General features: G+C 32.6%; 1 protein-coding gene across 1 annotated transcript; it reads right to left on the bottom strand.

The window, feature by feature from the left end:
* Nucleotides 1-15885: 15885 nt before the first annotated feature.
* Nucleotides 15886-18677, bottom strand: LOC134260305 (uncharacterized). Its single transcript, XM_062742872.1, has 6 exons — nt 18564-18677; nt 18406-18458; nt 17110-17226; nt 16713-16845; nt 16457-16506; nt 15886-16240 (listed from the first exon to the last, which is right to left on the bottom strand). Exons 1-6 carry the CDS (start codon nt 18665-18667, stop codon nt 16086-16088), a joined length of 612 nt encoding a protein of 203 aa, XP_062598856.1. The 5' UTR covers nt 18668-18677; the 3' UTR covers nt 15886-16085.
* Nucleotides 18678-19379: the final 702 nt, after the last annotated feature.

Below are 19379 nucleotides of genomic sequence, written 5' to 3'. Positions count from 1 at the left end.
CGGGTTATAACGGAAACATTAGTGTGTAAATAATGGATTAACAATTGGTATGAAACATCAGTCAGCATTTGACTTAATGATTTTATATTTGTATTTGCTGACAAAGTCATTGTGTTGACCATTTAACTTACGAAATGATGACTATAAACGTGACTACTGATAGTCTTGTTTCATTAACTTGTTTGTCTATAATTAACATCGTTTTAGAAATAGTACATACTTGTACGTAGAGCATGTACGTAAATGATATACCCGATACTTAAAATAGGGGGAAAGGAAATTTTGTAATTATCTGATTTGCTCTCTTTTAATACACAACTGTCTTCATTTTTTATCATAATCAATTTTTGAGAAAAAAAATTATTTTATAAAAAATTTGCCTTACGTTTCAGAAGGGCAGATTCCCGGTGGTAAAGTTGCACTTGTAATGTAGCCTTTTACAAGGAAGACGTATGATAATGCAATGCTTGCCTTCATTTTAAGCGGTATGTAACAGACATAAGAGATTTGTTCCTGGAATTCCGAATTTATATAGCTTGCCACATCCTTGTTTCTGTTTTTAAAATTAATCTAAAAAACTCAATATTTATGATATATCACGTGTATGTATGTTCCAGTGTAAACATGCAATAGTGTGTTTTCTCTTTATTGAAACAATTAAAATCTTTGTTCGTTTTTCTTTTCTTTCTTTCTTTTTTTTTTTTTTTTTTTTGTTTTTGTTTGTTTGTTTTTGTTTTGTTTTTTGTGTGATAATTAATGTTTCAGCTGTTGTAGAAAAAAAAACACAAACTGTGTGAGCGCACTAAAAACCAAAAAAATACCTTTCATTTCTTATATTTAATTTGTATAAAACATAAAAGTAAAATTATATTCGCTCCCTGAGGAGCATAGGGCTATATCCCAATGCCACTCTTTTTATATGTCAAGCACGGTTTAATTCAAAGCTAGTTAAATCCAATATATTAAAAGTTTATATTATTTTGACAACAATCAAAGTCATCATTACCTTGGGCATTGGCACTTTATTTCTTATCACAAATGCATGTCCGTCAGTCAATTTCTTTGGTCCAAAACTATGAGAATATATCAAGTGAGCTTACCCAGATCACTGCAGATTTTGTGCTAGATTATTTACGTTGGAATTAGTGCACTAAGGTTAAAAAAAAACATGATTTGTTTTTAAAAATGGGAGGGAGCGAGGTTACCTCCCCCTTTTGATAAAAGTTGTCATTTGTTTTTTTTTTTTTTAAGATTAATATTTTCCGTACAATAATTATGCATTTAAGTGCATGCTCCATTGTTATGTCTTAATTTTATAGCTAATAAATAGTCTCTAATAAAATACAACCAAAAAATTTAGAGAATTCTAGCGTTCAATATCTTGACGTTTTATAGCTGCAAATCTGTAGCGCTCCGAAAAATGATTTGACAGACCGGAGAGCTACAGTGCCACCCATTGAAAAAACAGTATATTTATTGCGCACAAAAAGTTGCGTTTTTGTATGGATTTTTTTCCCCAAATTCTTACCTCAATTGCAAAAAAATTAGATTTTATAAAATTCCGCATTCTTCTATCAAGTACTTTCGTAGTTGACATCTACACGAAGCGCGTTGGGCCGAATTATCTTACAAACCAAAATGGCAGTATAAACAGACGAAATTTTCGATGATCTCGATTTCAGAGCCAGGAGGGCTATAAACAACATCTATAAGATATGTTTTGTGGTGGAAACACTGAAAGATTATGTTATGAATACACGGAGAGTAATATTTTGAGGTGATAGTTTTAAAAACATGGAAAAATAAATCGATGAACAGCGCACTTTTCTGTGCGTAATAAATATACAGTTTATTCAGTGGGTGGCACTGTAGCTCTCCGGTGTGTCAAATTATTTTTTCGGAGAGCTACAGATCTGCAGCTAGACGAGTTTGTATTACGTATACGAATATGCCCGAACATTCAGAATATTGAACGCCCCGTTGTAAACAACATAAGTCGTCTAGTCAAATTCTCAGAGCTAAATTTAAGAGAGGTAGTGGCATCTAGGTAAGATGTGTTTATTTTTACACAAAAATGATTTTTTTCAAATTAAATATTTAGTACGTATTAGACCTATAATAACCTAAATAAGCAAATCATAACGCTCTGTAGGGACATCAGAATGATGCGATAATGAACACTTACAGGACAGGCGTTAATTTGAATACGATACTAAAAAATCAGTAATTTGAGTTTTTTAGTTGGAATAATTATCATAAACTATGAGGAAATATTTTAGCAATATAATAAAGTATTTATTGAACTTATATTGGTGAACATTGGCACTCGTTGGCTGTACAAAAGCACTCGCAATTTCGTGCATTTGTAAAGCCAACTTGTGTCAATATACACCAATATACATGTAAGTTCAATTACCCTATAAAATTCATTAATTTTTAATTAATCCTTTCGTTCGCTGAGAGTAAGGGATATTAATTTGGGTCTGACAGTCTGTACATCAGCCCGTCAAAAGGTTAGCGGTCAAAGTCTTGGATCATAGTGATCCTGGTTGTGTATACAACTTTTATTTCCGAGCGATATTTCAAGACACTGGTACTATAATTTCTTATTTATAATTCATACTGGCCGTCGTAAAGTGCAACCCCAACCCCTGTTGAACCCACTTAAGCTTCGTGCATGCGTTTCTTTTTTCCAAAGCAGGGGACACATATTTTCTGAATTAGTTTGTTTTACTTAATTTCTTGCAATATCTTGATGTTTTCGCTTTGCACAACTTGTTGCAGTGGAATAATAAAATAATTTATGTATTCTTATGCTTATATGCAAGCTCACCGCAGCTTGTTTTTGCTAATTTTGTATAAGTCAAATAAAACACTTTCATAGAGATGAATAATGTCATTTATTAAAATGACGGTATAAATGTGAACAATTTAACAAACAAGAAGGGGATCAGATTCACAAGCTTTGATTAGCAGTTACATAAAATATGATAATGTCTGATGCCCCAAAACTGACTAGAAAAAAGTATCTGTAAGACAAGACAATGAAAACATCATATGAAAAAGTTAGCAAAAAGATGGCACATAAAAACAAAATAGGCCTAGCCCAAGGATAATAGTGAAACAAAATACATAATAACAGTATAAATAAATCGAGTCAGAACTAATGAAATATATGATTTTGCATGACATACTAATAGCTATTTTAAGGGGTAGGAATGCAGGGGTGGAGGAGGGTCTTCAAAATAGACGTGCCTCTAATTTTAGCGTGGTCAGCAGGCGGGTTATCACAATACAACTGAATTACTTGCTGAGCTGACCACGTGACCTTACACCTTCTATCACACGTAATCCATCAACCAAGGCGTGGATCTAAGAATTTTTTTATATTTTACCAAAATTAATCCTACCGGAAACCTCCAACTAAGTTATCGCATTCAATACATAAATACAATTATTATTCTAAAAATTGTTGTTTGGTGTTTAAAGCTAGACATGGCTTTTAAAATTTATTTAATGCTATATAGAAAGATAAAAATGTTAAACAGTGATGCAATTTATGATTTTATCAAGCTCAACTGTGTATATTTACAAATCTACTTTCAATTATACGGTACTTGAAAACGAAATTTATACGACGTGGTCTTTATAAAGTTTAAGATTTTCTTGATTTTACAATTCTCTGAAAGTTAGTGGGTTGTTTTGAAGTTATAATAAGAAAAAAAATCAATGCGTAATTTAGATTGCCGACTTGTAATGATCAGATTCATGTTTACCGTATTTATTAGAGGTCCATATATCTCTTCCCTCGTCTGAAAAGTCTCACATCCACTGAATTTTCTTTTTTCTTTTTTGTTCCGATTTGTTTGCTTTGAAAAATGGCGCTTTTGTTTGATTCGGTTAATCTCGAGTTGAACATTGCATCCTGACAATTATATAGTTACGATATATATGGCACGCCAAATTCACAAAAATGAGATAAACCTAGTTTCACAATTGATAAACTAGGTTTATCGACTGTAAACTATATTTTACAAACCGTAAACTATAGTTAACGATTCGTTAAGTATAGTTAACGATTCGTTAAGTATAGTTTTCATCTGTAAAACTATATTTAACGGTCGTTAACTATAGTTTACGAATGTTAATCTAAGTTTATCTGTCTGAATATTAAAGCGTTAACAATAGATTTTGTTGATAAACATAGATTCACGTATGTAAACTATTGTTTACAATTGTAAACTATAGTTAAGAGTTGTTAATCATAGTTTCACAAATCGTGAAACTATGATTTATCAGATCGTGAAATACAGTTAACCGTTTGTAAAGTATAGTTTACAAAGTATGAAACTGTATTTATCAGATAATCTATGTTTTGCAATTGCAAATGATTGTTTTCGGTGTTAAGTATAGTTTACGGTTGTTAAACATAGATTATTGCGTTAACTATAGTTTACAGGTGTGAAATATAGATTAACGTTGTTAACTATAGTTTACAATTTGTAAACTATAGTTTACAACCGATAAACCTAGTTTATCGATTGTGAAACTATGATTATCTCATTTTTGTGAATTTGGCGTGCCATAAATATACCAGTATATCGATGACGATGATGCGATTTATCCAATTTATAAATAATCTTTCCCACCTGTTTGTTAACGGGGCAACCAAATTTACCCCCTTCCTCAATGAAAGAGCGCACAAAGGGAGATAATCCCGAAACTTGCGTATTGGTACCCATGCAAATTCCAATTTCTGTTGGAAGACCTGGTCTCCAAAAACCACCCAAACAAATAGATATTGTCAATCAGATACTCTTTTTATGTCAACTTCAGAGTACTAGTGTGTACAATCAGAATGTTTTTTAACAATCTAATTTTGCAAATGATAAATGTTAATGTATGTGAAGGTAATTTAATTTTCGAATTCCATTTTTATCCAAAAAAAAAAAAATGATGATTTGATGATATCAAAAAGCTTTGACTTTAATTTATCGGGAAATGGTTGCGTTTTTTAAATTGTTGATTTTGGTCAAATTTTGTGATTTCAATTTTCGAAAAGTTTCTTGGGATTTTTAGGTCACCTGAGTCACTCAGGTGACCAATTGCTATCCGTCATCGTCCGTCGTCGTGCGTTGTGTTGTGTGTTGTGTGTCGTGCGTTGTGTGTTAACATTTGAACATTTTCAGCTTCTTTTTGGAAACCACTGAACCAATTTCAAACAAATTTGGTATTTATGGGTGAAGGAAAACACAAATTGGGAATTTTATGGTCCCCGCCCCCCGGGGACTGAGGGGTGGGGCCAAAACCACAAAAATAAAGAAATCTTTAAAAATCTTCTTCTCCACTTCTGGACATCAAGCAGTCAAACTTTTGGTATGAATGTAATGAGCATTGAGTCCTCTACCAGAATTGTGAAAATTATGGCCCAAGGGTCAGTGGTTCTAGTGCTATGGTGGGGCTATATAGATTATATAGTGAAAATGCATTATTTCTTTGAAAATCTTCATCTCTGCTCCTGGGTATTAAATAAACTAACTAAATACAAAGTTATCATGAGCAAGAGTGGCTCTACCGATATTGTGAATTTTATGGCCCCAGGGCTAGGGGTTCTGGTGAAAGGGTAGGGCTATATAGATTATATAGCGAAATTGCATTATTTCTTTGAAAATCTTAAATAAACTAACTAAGTACATAGTTATAATGAGCAAGAGTGGCTCTACCAAAATTGTGAATTTTATGGCCCCAGGGTCAGGGGTTCTGGTGTTAGGGCGGGGCTATATAAATTATATAGTGAAAATGCATTATTTCTTTGAAAATCTTCTTCTCTGCTCCTGGGTATTCAATAAACTAAGTACATAGTTATGATGAGCAAGAGTGGCTCTACTAAAATTGTGAATTTTATTGTCCCAGGGTCAGGGGTTCTGGTGTTAGGGCGGGGCTCTATTGATTATATAGTGAAAAAAACAGTTCTTTGAAAATGTTCTTCTCTGCTCCTGGGTATTAAATATACTAAATTAGTATATAGTTATAATGAGCAAGTGTGCCTCAACCTCATTTGTAAATTTCATGGCCCCTGGTCAGGTGTTCTGGTGTTATGGTGGGGCTCTATAGTGAAAATACTTTAATTCTTTGAAAATCTTTTCGTTTGCACCTGGGTATTGTGCCAATGATCTAAGTATATATATATATCTATGGTGAAAAAAGGTGCCTCTACCAAATAGTGAATTCCATGCCCCCCCCCCCCTGGGTCAGGGGTAGGGGGGTTTTACATATACATTTTGTACATAGTCTGAAAATAAATTAATGCTTTGAAATCTGCTCTTGAGTATTAATCAACAATTTATGATGAAATAAAATTTATGATAAAATTTCGAAAATTTTGAAATAAGTGGCCTCAGGGTCAGTGGTTCCTTTGGGGTGGGGTGCACAACTGGTTTTATAAGTTGGAAGAGCATTTTTTCTTTGTTACTCTGATCTACCTCTGGGTATTAAGTAACTAGAGTAAGTACGCTAAGTGTATAATTATGAAAAGCAATGGTGCCTCTTTTCAAAATTGTGAATTTCATGGCCTCTGGTTTAAAACATATACCAAATTCAATTGTGTGAAAGTTTTTACATGATACTCAGGTGACCTATAAGGCCCTTGGGCCTCTTGTTGAGTATACACATCTGATTAACACCTCTACCCAAATATGTTTTTGCAAGGTACCCGAGATATCGAAAGTCCGATTAAATATAGCGGACACATTACATTTACGAGAAGAAATGAAGATAACGTACAGTGTTCAATCTCAAAGTCCATAAAACAATACAAAATAGGAGCAGAGCAAACACGGACCTCCAAAACATCAGAGGTGGGATCATGCGCCATAGGGGAATGAGCAATCCATGCCGACCAGTCACACCCGCCGTGTGCTCCTTGTCATGATCGGGAAAATACGTCGACAATTCAAAGTGTAAATAATGGACTAAAAATTAGTACGAAAAACGTCAGTCAGTATTTCACTCAATGATAGATTGCATTTGGTGACAGGGTCATTATATTGACTATAGAACTTGCGAAATGATGGCTTTAAACTAGACTGCCGATATTCTTGTTTCATTAAATTGCTTGTCAATAATTTACCTCGTTTTAGAAATTTTTCATTGTTATTCAAAAACCGGGAAAAGCACTGGGTTTGGAGGGACAAGAAGACGGGTCCTTTGGACGAGACCGTTATATATCTCGAGGTCCTGTGTCGTAGTAAGTGTTGGCAAGAAAATGATTCCTGACTGCTTAATACCCCTGAGTGCCGAGTAAAGGTACAAATCTGAAGTCCTCTAACGGCAAGTAGTGGCGTCTCCATTTGAATTAAAGATTTTCCAGAGGGACGTTAGACAACAAACAGACATTTGTATCAATTACAAACAATCGATACCAGTTACATGCATACAATGTACAATGTAAATGCAAATTGTGCAAATGAGCAGTCAATTAAATGCAGTTAAATTATAATTTCTTCTTTAATTTATACTTGACATGATGAAATATAACAACTTATGAATTCAGAAAATTCTAATTTCTAAGAATTCTAGCATTCTAATTTCAATTTTACTCCTCGATATTATTTAAATAGGATTCTGTTAGCATAGGTTCTGTTTTTTCGAGTATACATATACGAGGGCTGTTCAATAGATAGTGTCCTCGGTGTTCGGAAAGAAGCAAAAGACGCTTTCAAATGATTTAGTCTTCATGATTTAACTTATTAATCTCTTTTAATTAAAACACACGTCTGTGACATTTTTATCCAATTTCTGATTGTTTTTGGAACTCATTTTTGGGTATTACCCTTTGTATACTGGAAAAGGGTAGATCTAATGATTTTCTGGACTTGTTTCTTCCTTCTGAAAGGTGTTTTTTCAAGTTGAAATAGAAACAATTCAAAAGGTCGAATATCTGGCGAATATTGTTAATATGAAAAAAAAACATTAACTTTCTGTTTATCCCGAAAACCCCTTTACTCTTCAGGGCGTTGAGGCTCAGACGCTGTCATTAAGAAATTTAATGTGCTGGATTCCTGATTCTGGGTCCTTCCTCTGATAAACCTTTCGATTTTTTGCAAAAAATTTGCTTTCTAGCCTCCTTAAGGACAGACGAGGCGTTCCATAATAACAGATAAAATTTTCCAAGAGTTTGTCATTGAAGTATTGCTACTTAAACATGTTTAGTCACAAAAAATTGAGGTACCTTACCAGGCATTTCTACAAGATACCAGGGGCAGTTTTTCTTGTATAATCCTTTTAGGAAGAAAAATACTTTTCTAATTTGATATGTTTAAGTGTCTGGATTTTTAATAGACGTTTAGAAACTGGTTTAGAAAGGCGAATGTAATTAAAATTTTGAATATTTTTATATATTACAAAGATATACAAACCAGATATTGAGGAACGTCTCGAGTGACCTTAAGAAATTAAACTCTCTCCCCGAATACGAATTTGAACAATAATACTACCAATATTTAAGAAAATTGCATATGAATCTGTCTTTGTGCTCATGCAATTCTTTGCTCTTGTCACACCTTCGCTGTTTTTATTAAGTACATATGATAATTTTGTTTTGAGGGTTTTAAGCAATAGATTCAAGTTCTGTTATATGTTTCAATATTAAACAAACGTGGATAACTACAATAAATGATATTTTAAAATGATTGTTAAGACATTAGTACACGCTGTCGTTTTCACTCATTTTTCAAAATAAAGGTTGACCTATGATTACTAAGATTTTAACCGTCAAACGTTTCTTTAAAACAGGGTAAACTACTCCCGAAATGATTGATTGATTGTATATTGTTTAACGTCCCTCTCGAGAATTTTTCACTCATATGGAGACGTCACCGTATGCCGGTGAAGGGCTTCAAATTTTGACCTTTACTCGGCACTCAGGGCCATTGAGCAGTGAGGGATCTTTATCGTGCCAACGCCTGCCGCTGACAGGTCTCATCCGAAGGACCCGCAACTTTCACTTCAAAGTGCCGAGCGCATGACGAAGGAACAGTTGCCACCCATTTTATCGACTGGGTCAGTCGCGGTCGAGATACGAACTCACGACCTCCCGATCACAGAGCGAGCCTCCCGAAATGGTGTCTATCATATTTTTTTTTTTTTTTAATTCTTTATTTATTTTACACAATCTGTTTTATAAATCAAAATACACATTTTATCATAGTACAGATTGGTTTTTCAGAGAGAGAGAGAGAGGTGGGAGAAAGAGAGATAGAGGGGGGAGAGAGAGGGAGAGAGAGAGAGAGATGACATGTTAATTCTTTTACATAAATAAACAAAAAAGCTTTTTCATTTCATAAAAACAATTGATTCCACTGATTCCAGTCGGTGTCAAAAATCTCTCTGTCACCATTTTTATATGCGAAATATTTTTGAGTTTCATAAAAAAAAATTAATATGTGAAGTCGCAAGTCTGACATCTAATTTTTTTCCTAAGCATCTCATTGTATATATATAATATTTTATCCATAGGAACAGCAAGTTATGAATGTCTTTGTTTTTTACTAGAAATCCCAAAATAAAATTTTGCTTTGTAAATGAAAGTTGCAACCCTATCTTTTGCTCACAATATGTTTCAAAACTGTTGAGGAAGGTTTGTACATTGTCACACTCCCATAAAATATGTATTATTGTTTCTTCTTCCATATTGCAGAAAGAACATAAGTTATTATCTCTTTTCCTTATTTTACATAGATATGAGTTTGTACCTAGTATTTTATTTAGAATTCTGTATTGAAACCATTGCAGTTTACTATTTTTTGTAATCTTAAATGGAAGTTTAAAAATCCTTTTCCATTCACTTTCCCCTAAATTATAAATATCATTCCATCTTGTTTTCCCAGTGGGTTCAATATCATTTACATTGATTAATTCATAAAACTGTTTCGCTTTTTTACACATTGAAAGAAAATGAGTGCTGGACAAAATTAATGGGTTAGGTAATTTTGCAATTATATCATTAGTGTCTGTTGCTTTCATCCATGCCTTTACAGCATGTATTATACCTGCAAAATCTAAGAAATTAAGCCTTAAATTTGGATATATGCCACAAAATTCCTCAAAACTATAACAGGAACCATTTTCATCTATAAGATCATTAATAAATCTAATATTCAAGTCATACACATTTTTATTATAAATAACTTTCCCACCAATGACAATTCTAGGATTATAAAAAATTGGTATGTCTCCTGCAACCTTGGATAAACTATAGTTTTTATTATTTAATTCAATCCAAGCCTCAAAGACATCTTTCAAAAACTTGTTTTTAAGATTCTTCATGATATTTTTAATATATTCAATGCCGCATGTTAATATTTTTATCAAATCTAGATTAGGTAAAAAAATTTGTAAAACTTTATCTGACAGTATAAGCTGTCTCATCCAAAATAATTTAAGTGATGCAGTGAAAGCTCTAATATTTATCATTTTTAGTCCACCTTCTTCATATTTTTTCACTAAGACATCTTTCTTTACTCTGTGTTGAGGACTATTCCATAAAAATGAGAAGAATAATTTTTCCAGTTCCTTCAAAAGGTTTTCTGGTGGATTTGGAATAGCCATTAGTATGTGGTTTAATAGTGGTAAAACAAGAGTTTTAAGAGCAGTTATCTTTCCAATAGGTGTCAAATATCTTTTACTCCACTGACTAATTACAGCTTTTATTTGTCTTAATTTTGGTTCATAATTGAGTCTTTCAATTTCATTCAAATCAACATCATAATGAATTCCAAGTACGGTAAATCTTGTACATCCCCACTTAAGATTATACTCATTACTTAGTATTTCTTGACTAAATCTTTTGGAACCAATCCACACTGCATGGGATTTCGAACAATTGATGTACAAACCAGACATTTCTGAAAATTTCTTTAATGTTTTCATCACTTCTGTTAATGATTCTTTGCTACCATCTAAAAGGATTGAAGTGTCATCTGCTAATTGGGATATTTTCTTTTCCATTTTTTTTACAGTAATTCCCTTAATTTTTTTTATTTTTTCTTATCATTATTGCTAAAATTTCTGCACACAAGATAAAGATATAGGGTGATAGGGGGTCCCCTTGTCTACACCCTCTCTGTATATTAAATCTTTGTGAAAAATTACCACTTTGATTAATTGTGGAATTTATATTGGTATAAAACAATTTCACCCATTTTTGTATTGAGGGACCAAAATTAAAAAACTGTAAGGAACTCTGAATAAAATTCCATGAAATAGTATCAAAAGCTTTCTCGAAGTCAATCAAAAGCAACAAGCCTGGTATATTTTCTTCTTCTGTGTACTGCATTATATCATAAATTAAACGTGTATTTTCTCCTATGTACCTATTGGAAATAAATCCTGTTTGATCACTATTTATCAATTTGTCCAATTTATTTTTTATTCTGTTAGCAATAGAACCTGATGCAATTTTGTATACAGTATTTAGGAGTGTTATTGGCCGCCAGTTTTTTAGAAATTGTCTTGGCTTATCCCCCTTAGGTAAAAGCGTTATTATACCATGTCTCTGTGTGATAGACATAAGATTATTCTCATATGCATAATTAATTGATCTAACAACAAAGTCTCCAAGGTATTTCCAAAAAACTTTAAAAAATTCTGCCGAAAAACCATCAGAACCAGGTGATTTGTCTGCTTTCATTTTATTTAAAGTGCTAGAAGCCTCCTGTAAAGTAATGAAACCTTCTAATTCTTCAGCTTCTGCATTAGATAATTTTGGAGAATTCTCACTTATTAGATCCGACTCAAATTCTTTCAGTGGTTCACTCAATACAGATTCAGAATATAATTTTTCATAAAAATTCTTTGTTTCTTCTAAAATTTGTGCTTGATCATGGATTATCTCCCCTGTATCTAATTCTAGCATAGGTATTATTTTACTAGTATAGTTCCTAGACTCTAGAGAACAGAAATATTTTGTAGGTTTTTCTTCCTCATCTACCTATCATGCCCTACTTCTTACACATATACCTTGTAATTTATGTTTTCTTAAATTTTCAAGGTCTTGTTTTTTGTTTTCCAAATCAGAAATATTTTCATCTGTAATATTTTCTTCGAGTTTATTTATTTCTTCTCTTAGTTTTTTTTCTGCATTTTCATTTTTCTTTTTTAGGTATGAAGAATATGAAATACTTTTGCCCCTGATTTCCATTAGGAGAGTTTCAAGAAACAATTGATCATTTATAGTAAAACATATGTCTTTGTCGTGAAGAGAATCTATACATTTTCTTTCATAAACTGGTACAGCATACTGCTTTTTAATATTACTAATAACCTCTTTAATGCTATCTAAGTACTCTTTGTCCCTTAAAAGAGAATTATTAAACTTCCAGAAACCTCGTCCTTTTTTAAAGTCATGAAATTTTAACACCAAAGAAATCATTGAATGGTCTGATCTATAGCTAGTTTCAATTTTAAATTTATTAAGGCAGGGTAAATGTTTTTCTGACATGACAAAAAAATCAAGACGACTCTGTTTAAAAGGCTTTTTCTTGCGCCAAGAATACCTTCTGTGTTTTTCATTTAGTTGTCTAAAGGGGTCTATATATCCATTGGACTCCATAATTTCTAATAATTTACTTCTAGCCTTTGGGTTGTTTACATGTTTATAATTAAAATAATCTAGTTCTGGATTCAATACTAAATTAAAATCCCCGCACCATACAATATTACTACAATTCATGTCCTCTAAATATGATTCAATATTCTCAAAAAAACTCGGAGCGTCATTATTTGGACCATATACAGTACATATTACTAATTCATGACCTTGAATACAAGCTTTAATGATATGAAAATTTCCATCTTTATCACCTTTTTCTGATAAGACCTTGAAATCAAAGTTGTTATTTACAAGAAGTGCAACACCTCTGGAGTTGCTTGTAAAAGAACTAAAAAAACATTTATAACCCCATAACTTCATTCTCAATTTCAGATGAGAAGTGAGTGTCTTGTAAGCAATATATGTTATATTTAAGTGTTTTTAAATAATGAAAAACATCTCTACGTTTTGCGACATCACCCAGACCTTGACAGTTAACTGATAATATTTTAACCTCCATGAAAACAGAGTACTGACATTGGGACTTGACACCGACTGGAATTCAGACTGTAAATGAAAGGTTTGATTTTATCACTTTTTTGAAAACATGCCGTACGAAAAGAGAAAGAAGAGGAAAGTAAGAGAAGAAAAACATGAAAAGAAAAATAAAACATATTTTGCGTTACAGTAATGTCTGTAGAGGATTGTTCTGGCAATAAATCATACCATTAACCACATGTATGGAATGTCCGTATAAGTAGTAGCTCAATACCGGTTGTTTGTCTGTGCCGTGTAATCTCAGAACCTGTGCGTAGTATAGTAATTTCCGGATTGCAGATTTTACTCCTGGTCTTCTTTAGGATTTATTTTTTCATCTATGTCGTCAAAGATGTCAAACACCACCTTTTCCTCCCCCACTTGGCCATAGATGTGCCCGTTGAAATACCATGCAGCCTTGATCTTGGGGTTTTCGAGTAGGTTATTTATCAGTTTGCTGTTCAAGTAGGTCACATCATCACTGAGGCGAATCGAAGAATCCGTGTTTTTCTTCATGGCTGACCGATGGATCATAATCCTGGTTTTGGCCGTATTGTTTCTCATTTTCATCAGAATAGATAGTTTTCGATTGACCAAGAGTTACTTCCCGTTGGCCGCCATACTGGAGGTCCAACCGCTCATAATCCTTCATTGTTCAACCAATTTAAAATTTTTATATTTGCTATTCTGAATTAGAAATCATTATTTTTCTGAAGTATATAAATATTTGGAAGCCTCCTTTATTTAAAAAAAATTATTTGATAAAGATTTTCCACCAAATATTTCTGCTATAGTTTCTTAAACTTGGTAAGACAAAGAGGGAAAATCACCGAGTCGACCTCCAATATGGCGGCCAACGGGAGGTAACTTTCGCTAAATTCAGGCCTATCGAAAACCATCTATACTTGATATCGTGATTACTTAACTTAGCGGAACTCTTTCGCGATGGAGGTAGGAAACGTCTGTTGGCTGGGGACAACTGTGCTATTGAATACAATGCAAGATCGATCATTGTAGAATTTATAAGGACAGATAAGTAAATAATCCTGGCGGAAATCCTTGCACAACAATCGCTGAACCAGTCTAATTAATTTTTGATAGGATCTAATCCTAAAATGTTACATTTTTAACGATATTTTTAACCAAGTGGGCTCTTCTAATTAAATTTTCATTGAAAATCTTTGCGTTTTTAAGCTGATAAAATAATCTAAACTTTCCCTATTTGACAAAATTTTATTTGGAATTTTATTCTTAACAATACATTGTACTTGAGGCGCAAAATTGTTCAAATCATTCGATTCTCACTACTGTAAACAAAGCCATGTGCCCCTGTAATCTCGTGAGATTTGAGCTTTCCCGACTCCCCCGCAAAAGAGCGGTAGTAAGTTAGATAACTGCGAAGTAATCGCGATATTACGTATTGGCCGTTGATAACCCGGTCTTCCCGGAATACGATGTATAGCAATGATATCACTCTCCGGAACTTCCACCCCTGTGTTTCCCTTAATAATTTCTTGTGCGACCTCCATGACATTTTCTCCTTTAATTTCTTTCACCCCATGTAATTTAATGTTGTTTTTTCTCGAGTATTGTTCGTTCCAGTTTGATTTGGCCAGTGCTGAGTTGGCAATTTGTTTGATTTCATTGTTTTCTGTTTTCAGTTTTTCTATGTCGGATCTTTGCTTATCAATAGTTTCTTGTAATGATTTTATTCTTTCCTCATACATTAATTCCATTTCTTTATTGTGGTCAGAAATAATTTCTTTGACAATGGTACCAACAATAATTTTCAGATCGTCATTTTTCACAGTTTTTTTTACGCTTTCTTTCAAAGACTTTAGATCCGCCAAAATACTTTTCAATATCTCACCACCTTCTGATTGTTTTTCCGACTGTTTTTCACCGATTGTATCATCACTAATACTAACATTGGCAGATGCACTCCTATTTCCAGACCTTTTATTTTTACCCTGACTGACGGACATTTTTAAAACCGCAATTTTTGTTTTCAAGCACCGGTAATCTGTTTACTGCACAACACTACACTGAACTGATTCACATGAACACTTTTCACGTGCACTACTCGAACACGGAACTCTCCATAAATTATGTCCCACAAACGACAAATATCAATAATAACCCACAAAAGTAGAAGTTTTTTCAGTGTCTAAAATAGAAACATACTTTTGATATGTAAAGAGCGGGTACTACTGCCAATATTGCCAGTCTCTACGGAGCTGTCTACCAAACGTCCGTCTTGCTCACCGCCATTACCGGAACTCGTGTCTATCATATTTGCTATGCGTCTTAAAGTTGATAATATATCAGCAAACAGTATATGAGTTGTTTTAATTTTCTGTTGGCAAGGACGGTTATAATTTTTGATGCCGATTATGTAATTTTTTATCATTGACATCCACCTGCTCATTTGTCTATAAAACAGGCTTTGGTTGCTGTAAATGTCACATATTTCAATGAACATTTCTTTGGGAGTTTTAAAATTTTTTACAGCAGTTCTTATGAAGCTTTTATTTTCACTCTAGTTTACTGATTCTTTATCATTCATTTATAAAGCAGTGTTTCGAATAGCCCTTGTTTTCCAGCTTCTCGCAATGAAACTATGTGTCTTGAAAAGTGGTCACATATACTGTTATAAATTCATTAAAGATTAAATAATAAGAGAACTCAAGCTTAATGTCATATGATATCTGTATTGTATGTCATACAGTTCATGACATTATTTATTGAACACATCTCGTATTAATGGAAAACACGTATCATATCTATAATTGTTATATATTTTTCATTTATGCCCAGATGCAAGTGAGAATTTATTTGCATGATGTTTCCTTCCAATTTAAAAAAAACTTTAAAAGTGGAAAAAGGAAAGAAAATACTATTCAGCATTATTACATATATGTTGTTGGTTCTTTTACATATTACGTAACAGAAAATAATATCAATATTTATGTCGTACTGCATACAAGGAAGATATAGATTGTTTATTAGATTCAGTGTTCGTTGCGTGCCTTCTGGTTGGAAGGGCTATCTCATCAACAATCATCTGTGATTCTCTTAAGTCATCGTAGGACATTTCATATTCCCAGTCATCTTCTGTTTAATTTTCTATTTAAAAAAAAGTAAATGTACACTTTGTTTTTTTTTTTTCATTTTTTTTATTAATATTGTAAATTATCCTTGTTTCAATTCTACACACAATAAGCTTTCACAAATTTTTATTGAAAATCAAATCTGTTTTAATTGATGTATTTTCGTATGTTATTATTTTTCTAAGATTTCTTTTTAGATTAAGAGGTTGAAATATACTACCGATTTTCTTTACTTTGGTTTCCTGCTCTCCTTGAATCGTGTGAGATGACCTAGATAGAATTAGATTATTTAGACTAGATGATCAATTTTTTTTTCATCTGATCGTTTTCCTCATTTTCTTTATATGTTAAACTTCTCATTGAGATTTTTTTTTATTAAAAGCAATCATTAAAAAGCATGAATAAATTAGATTTATGCAGAGTAGGTATACAATACGATGTATTATTTGTCTTTTTTCCATTTAACTAAGAAATACCTTTTTCGTACAAAGTTGATTACTAACACAACAACCAAGGAACCGATGATTACCACAACGCCAAATAATATTAGTAACCAGCTTTCTAATGAGATGCCTTTCAATTTCATATTATTGACTGTTGAACTCTGTACTAAAAAGGAAAATATTTATAAAAAGGTATTCCAAAAAATAAATGAGAGCAAAAAGCAATAAATAAAATTGTATCAAAAATAAACGAACAGGCTGTTTGAAGCATATTTTTTTTCATGTAACAGGAAAATCACTCATTTGGAATTTAAAATTAAAGCTCAAATTCCGGAAATAGATAATTCAGTTCTGGATTAGGGACCGATATATTTATGATAGTACGTTATATTTTTTGGGTGAACATACTCATTTTAAGAAAATAACTCACGACATGTTCCATTTATTCTGTCACACGTATCACATTTGCATTTGTCCCGACATCCAAAACCATAAAACCCAGGTACACATTCTTTGTTGCACTGAGGTCCGAAATACCCGATACATTCTGAAAATTGATGATAACATTACTTGTTGCAAGAAAATATTACATGAGGTATATGTGTTTGCCAAGACAGAGTCCATTAAAGATAATTTATCTAATGTTTCTAACTGTTATTTTTGTCGCTGACACGTGTATGACCAACAACTGACTGGTTTGTTTTTTTTTTAAATAATGATTTGTATATAAAATAAAAATACATATACATAATATTACAATATTATGTCTGCTTGATAGGTGTAGAACACATGGGGAAATTAAATGCAATCTTCCAATGTTCTTTCTCTCTGACGTCAGAGAAATAATGGTTGCAAGAAAATGACCTGTATATTAGTTCTTGATCATTGCTCAGTTAAATATGAAGAAAACTACACTTGTAGTATTGCAAAATTCATATTTTATAAGTATTCTCTTCTCCACGTCAATCCAAGATTAAACTCTCTCTCTCTCTCGTTTTGAAATATTTTCTAAACAAAGTGATTTATGTTTTTGTAATTTCATTGGATTTTTTTTTAATAAATATTGAATTCAAATAGTTGAATCTCACTTCCATTCTCAATGACCGTGTATTGTGCGCCGCAAGAATAATATCGTCGTCGAATTTAAGTTTTATTTGATTGCCAAGTTACTAGTCATAGTAGAAGATTGTTCTAGCACCTTTTAGAGCTGGAAAACAGATTCACCACGTAAAGATATCAACCCCGGGTCACAGGTGCTTGGGGATGGTACCCCACCTCTCCTGTTTTCTGTACCTCAATGTTTTTTTAATGAAATATTTTTTCTATATCCACATAGTATAACAAATGAAAAATCTAAAATTAAGCTAAAACTAGCCATTTATAAAATTTCATACTCTCTGATACTAAACAAGAACACAGAGTATGAAAAATAAATAAAGGCTATACTTTTGGCTTAAATTATGGATATTTCAGCTTAAATACTTTGTGAATAAGTCATAGAAAAATATTTAATTTTAAAACGTCAAAGAACCCTTGGGGTGCAGAACACGAAGGAAGGGGAGGGGCTCCAGTCTCCAAGCACCTAACAAAGACTGTTAATACATAGTCGTTTTTCAAATATAGTTTGATCAAATCTAAAAACCAAAACTTTCCATTATTTCATTATAAACACTGAGTATAAACCATAGAAAGTTTTAAAATAGTGACACTATAGCCAACTACTCACCGATACACTTATCTCCATTTTTCACGTAATCTGTACAGCATTTTAACTCCTCCCTAGAAAATGAACACTCATTCAATCAATAGATAATTCAATCACTTATTACTGAAAAATCGGCGTTAAGGTGTTAAAGCATAAACAAAGTTTACCAAAAGTCTTACCCTTCCTTGCTACATATCCCTGATTTTGTTGTTTGGCATTTAACAGACGTGATTGTGAGACACAGCGAGAAGACCAGGCTCATTACATAATAATAAAACTTCATTTTAATTATATAATGCGCATTACTCAATATCTGTCGGATTTATATCTGCACTTCCTTGAAATACTTCCTTAAACTCGAAATGATTTAACCAAAAATGACAGAATTATACTTTGCAATTTATTAACATGTATAATTTAATCTCAATTAAACAACAATTTTTTTGGTAAATGCAATTAATATATATTTCTTTTATAGTGTCATCTTTCAGTTCTACACCTAGATTTTCTGCATTTTCATTTACATTGAATTTCACTTTCCACAAAAAAGAAGAAAAAACAAGAGGCCCATGGGCCACATCGCTCACCTGAGAAGCTTTGGCCATTCCGTTCTTTACCAGATTTCCCCTTGTAATACATATTGTGACCCCATCCTACCCCAATGATCATAATTTAAACAATTTGAATTCTACACTATCCCAGTATGCTTCCACATAAGTTTAAGTTTTTCTGGCCCAGTGGTTCTTGAGAAGAAGATTTTCAAAGATTTTTTCTATATGTTTCTATGTAAAACATTGATTCCTTATTGTGGCCCCGCCCAACCCCCGGGGGTCATGATTTGAACAATTTAGAATTTACACTATTCCTGGATGCTTCCACATAATTTTCAGCTTTTCTGACCCAGTAGTTCTTGTGAAGGAGATTTTCAAAGATTTATTCTGTATATTTCTATGTAAAACTTGGATTCTCTATTGTGGCCCCACCCAACCCCTGGT

Source organism: Saccostrea cucullata, unplaced genomic scaffold (genome assembly GCF_032062105.1).
Source record: "Saccostrea cucullata isolate Sc308-1 unplaced genomic scaffold, CSIRO_AGI_Scuc_v1 ctg2966, whole genome shotgun sequence".
NCBI classification, from domain to species: Eukaryota; Metazoa; Mollusca; class Bivalvia; order Ostreida; family Ostreidae; genus Saccostrea; species Saccostrea cuccullata.
This window is presented reverse-complemented; position numbering and strand designations above follow the sequence as displayed.

Bases quoted from the DNA above. Each gene is read 5' to 3' on its own strand.
- LOC134260305 (XM_062742872.1), bottom strand. From the start codon at position 18,667: ATGAAGTTTTATTATTATGTAATGAGCCTGGTCTTCTCGCTGTGTCTC. The intron at 16,846-17,109 runs GTGAGTTATTTT...TTTCCTTTTTAG, and splicing joins CAGAATAAATGGAACATGTC to TACAGAGTTCAACAGTCAAT. The intron at 16,241-16,456 runs GTAGTATATTTC...AAAATTAAACAG, and splicing joins AACCAAAGTAAAGAAAATCG to AAGATGACTGGGAATATGAA.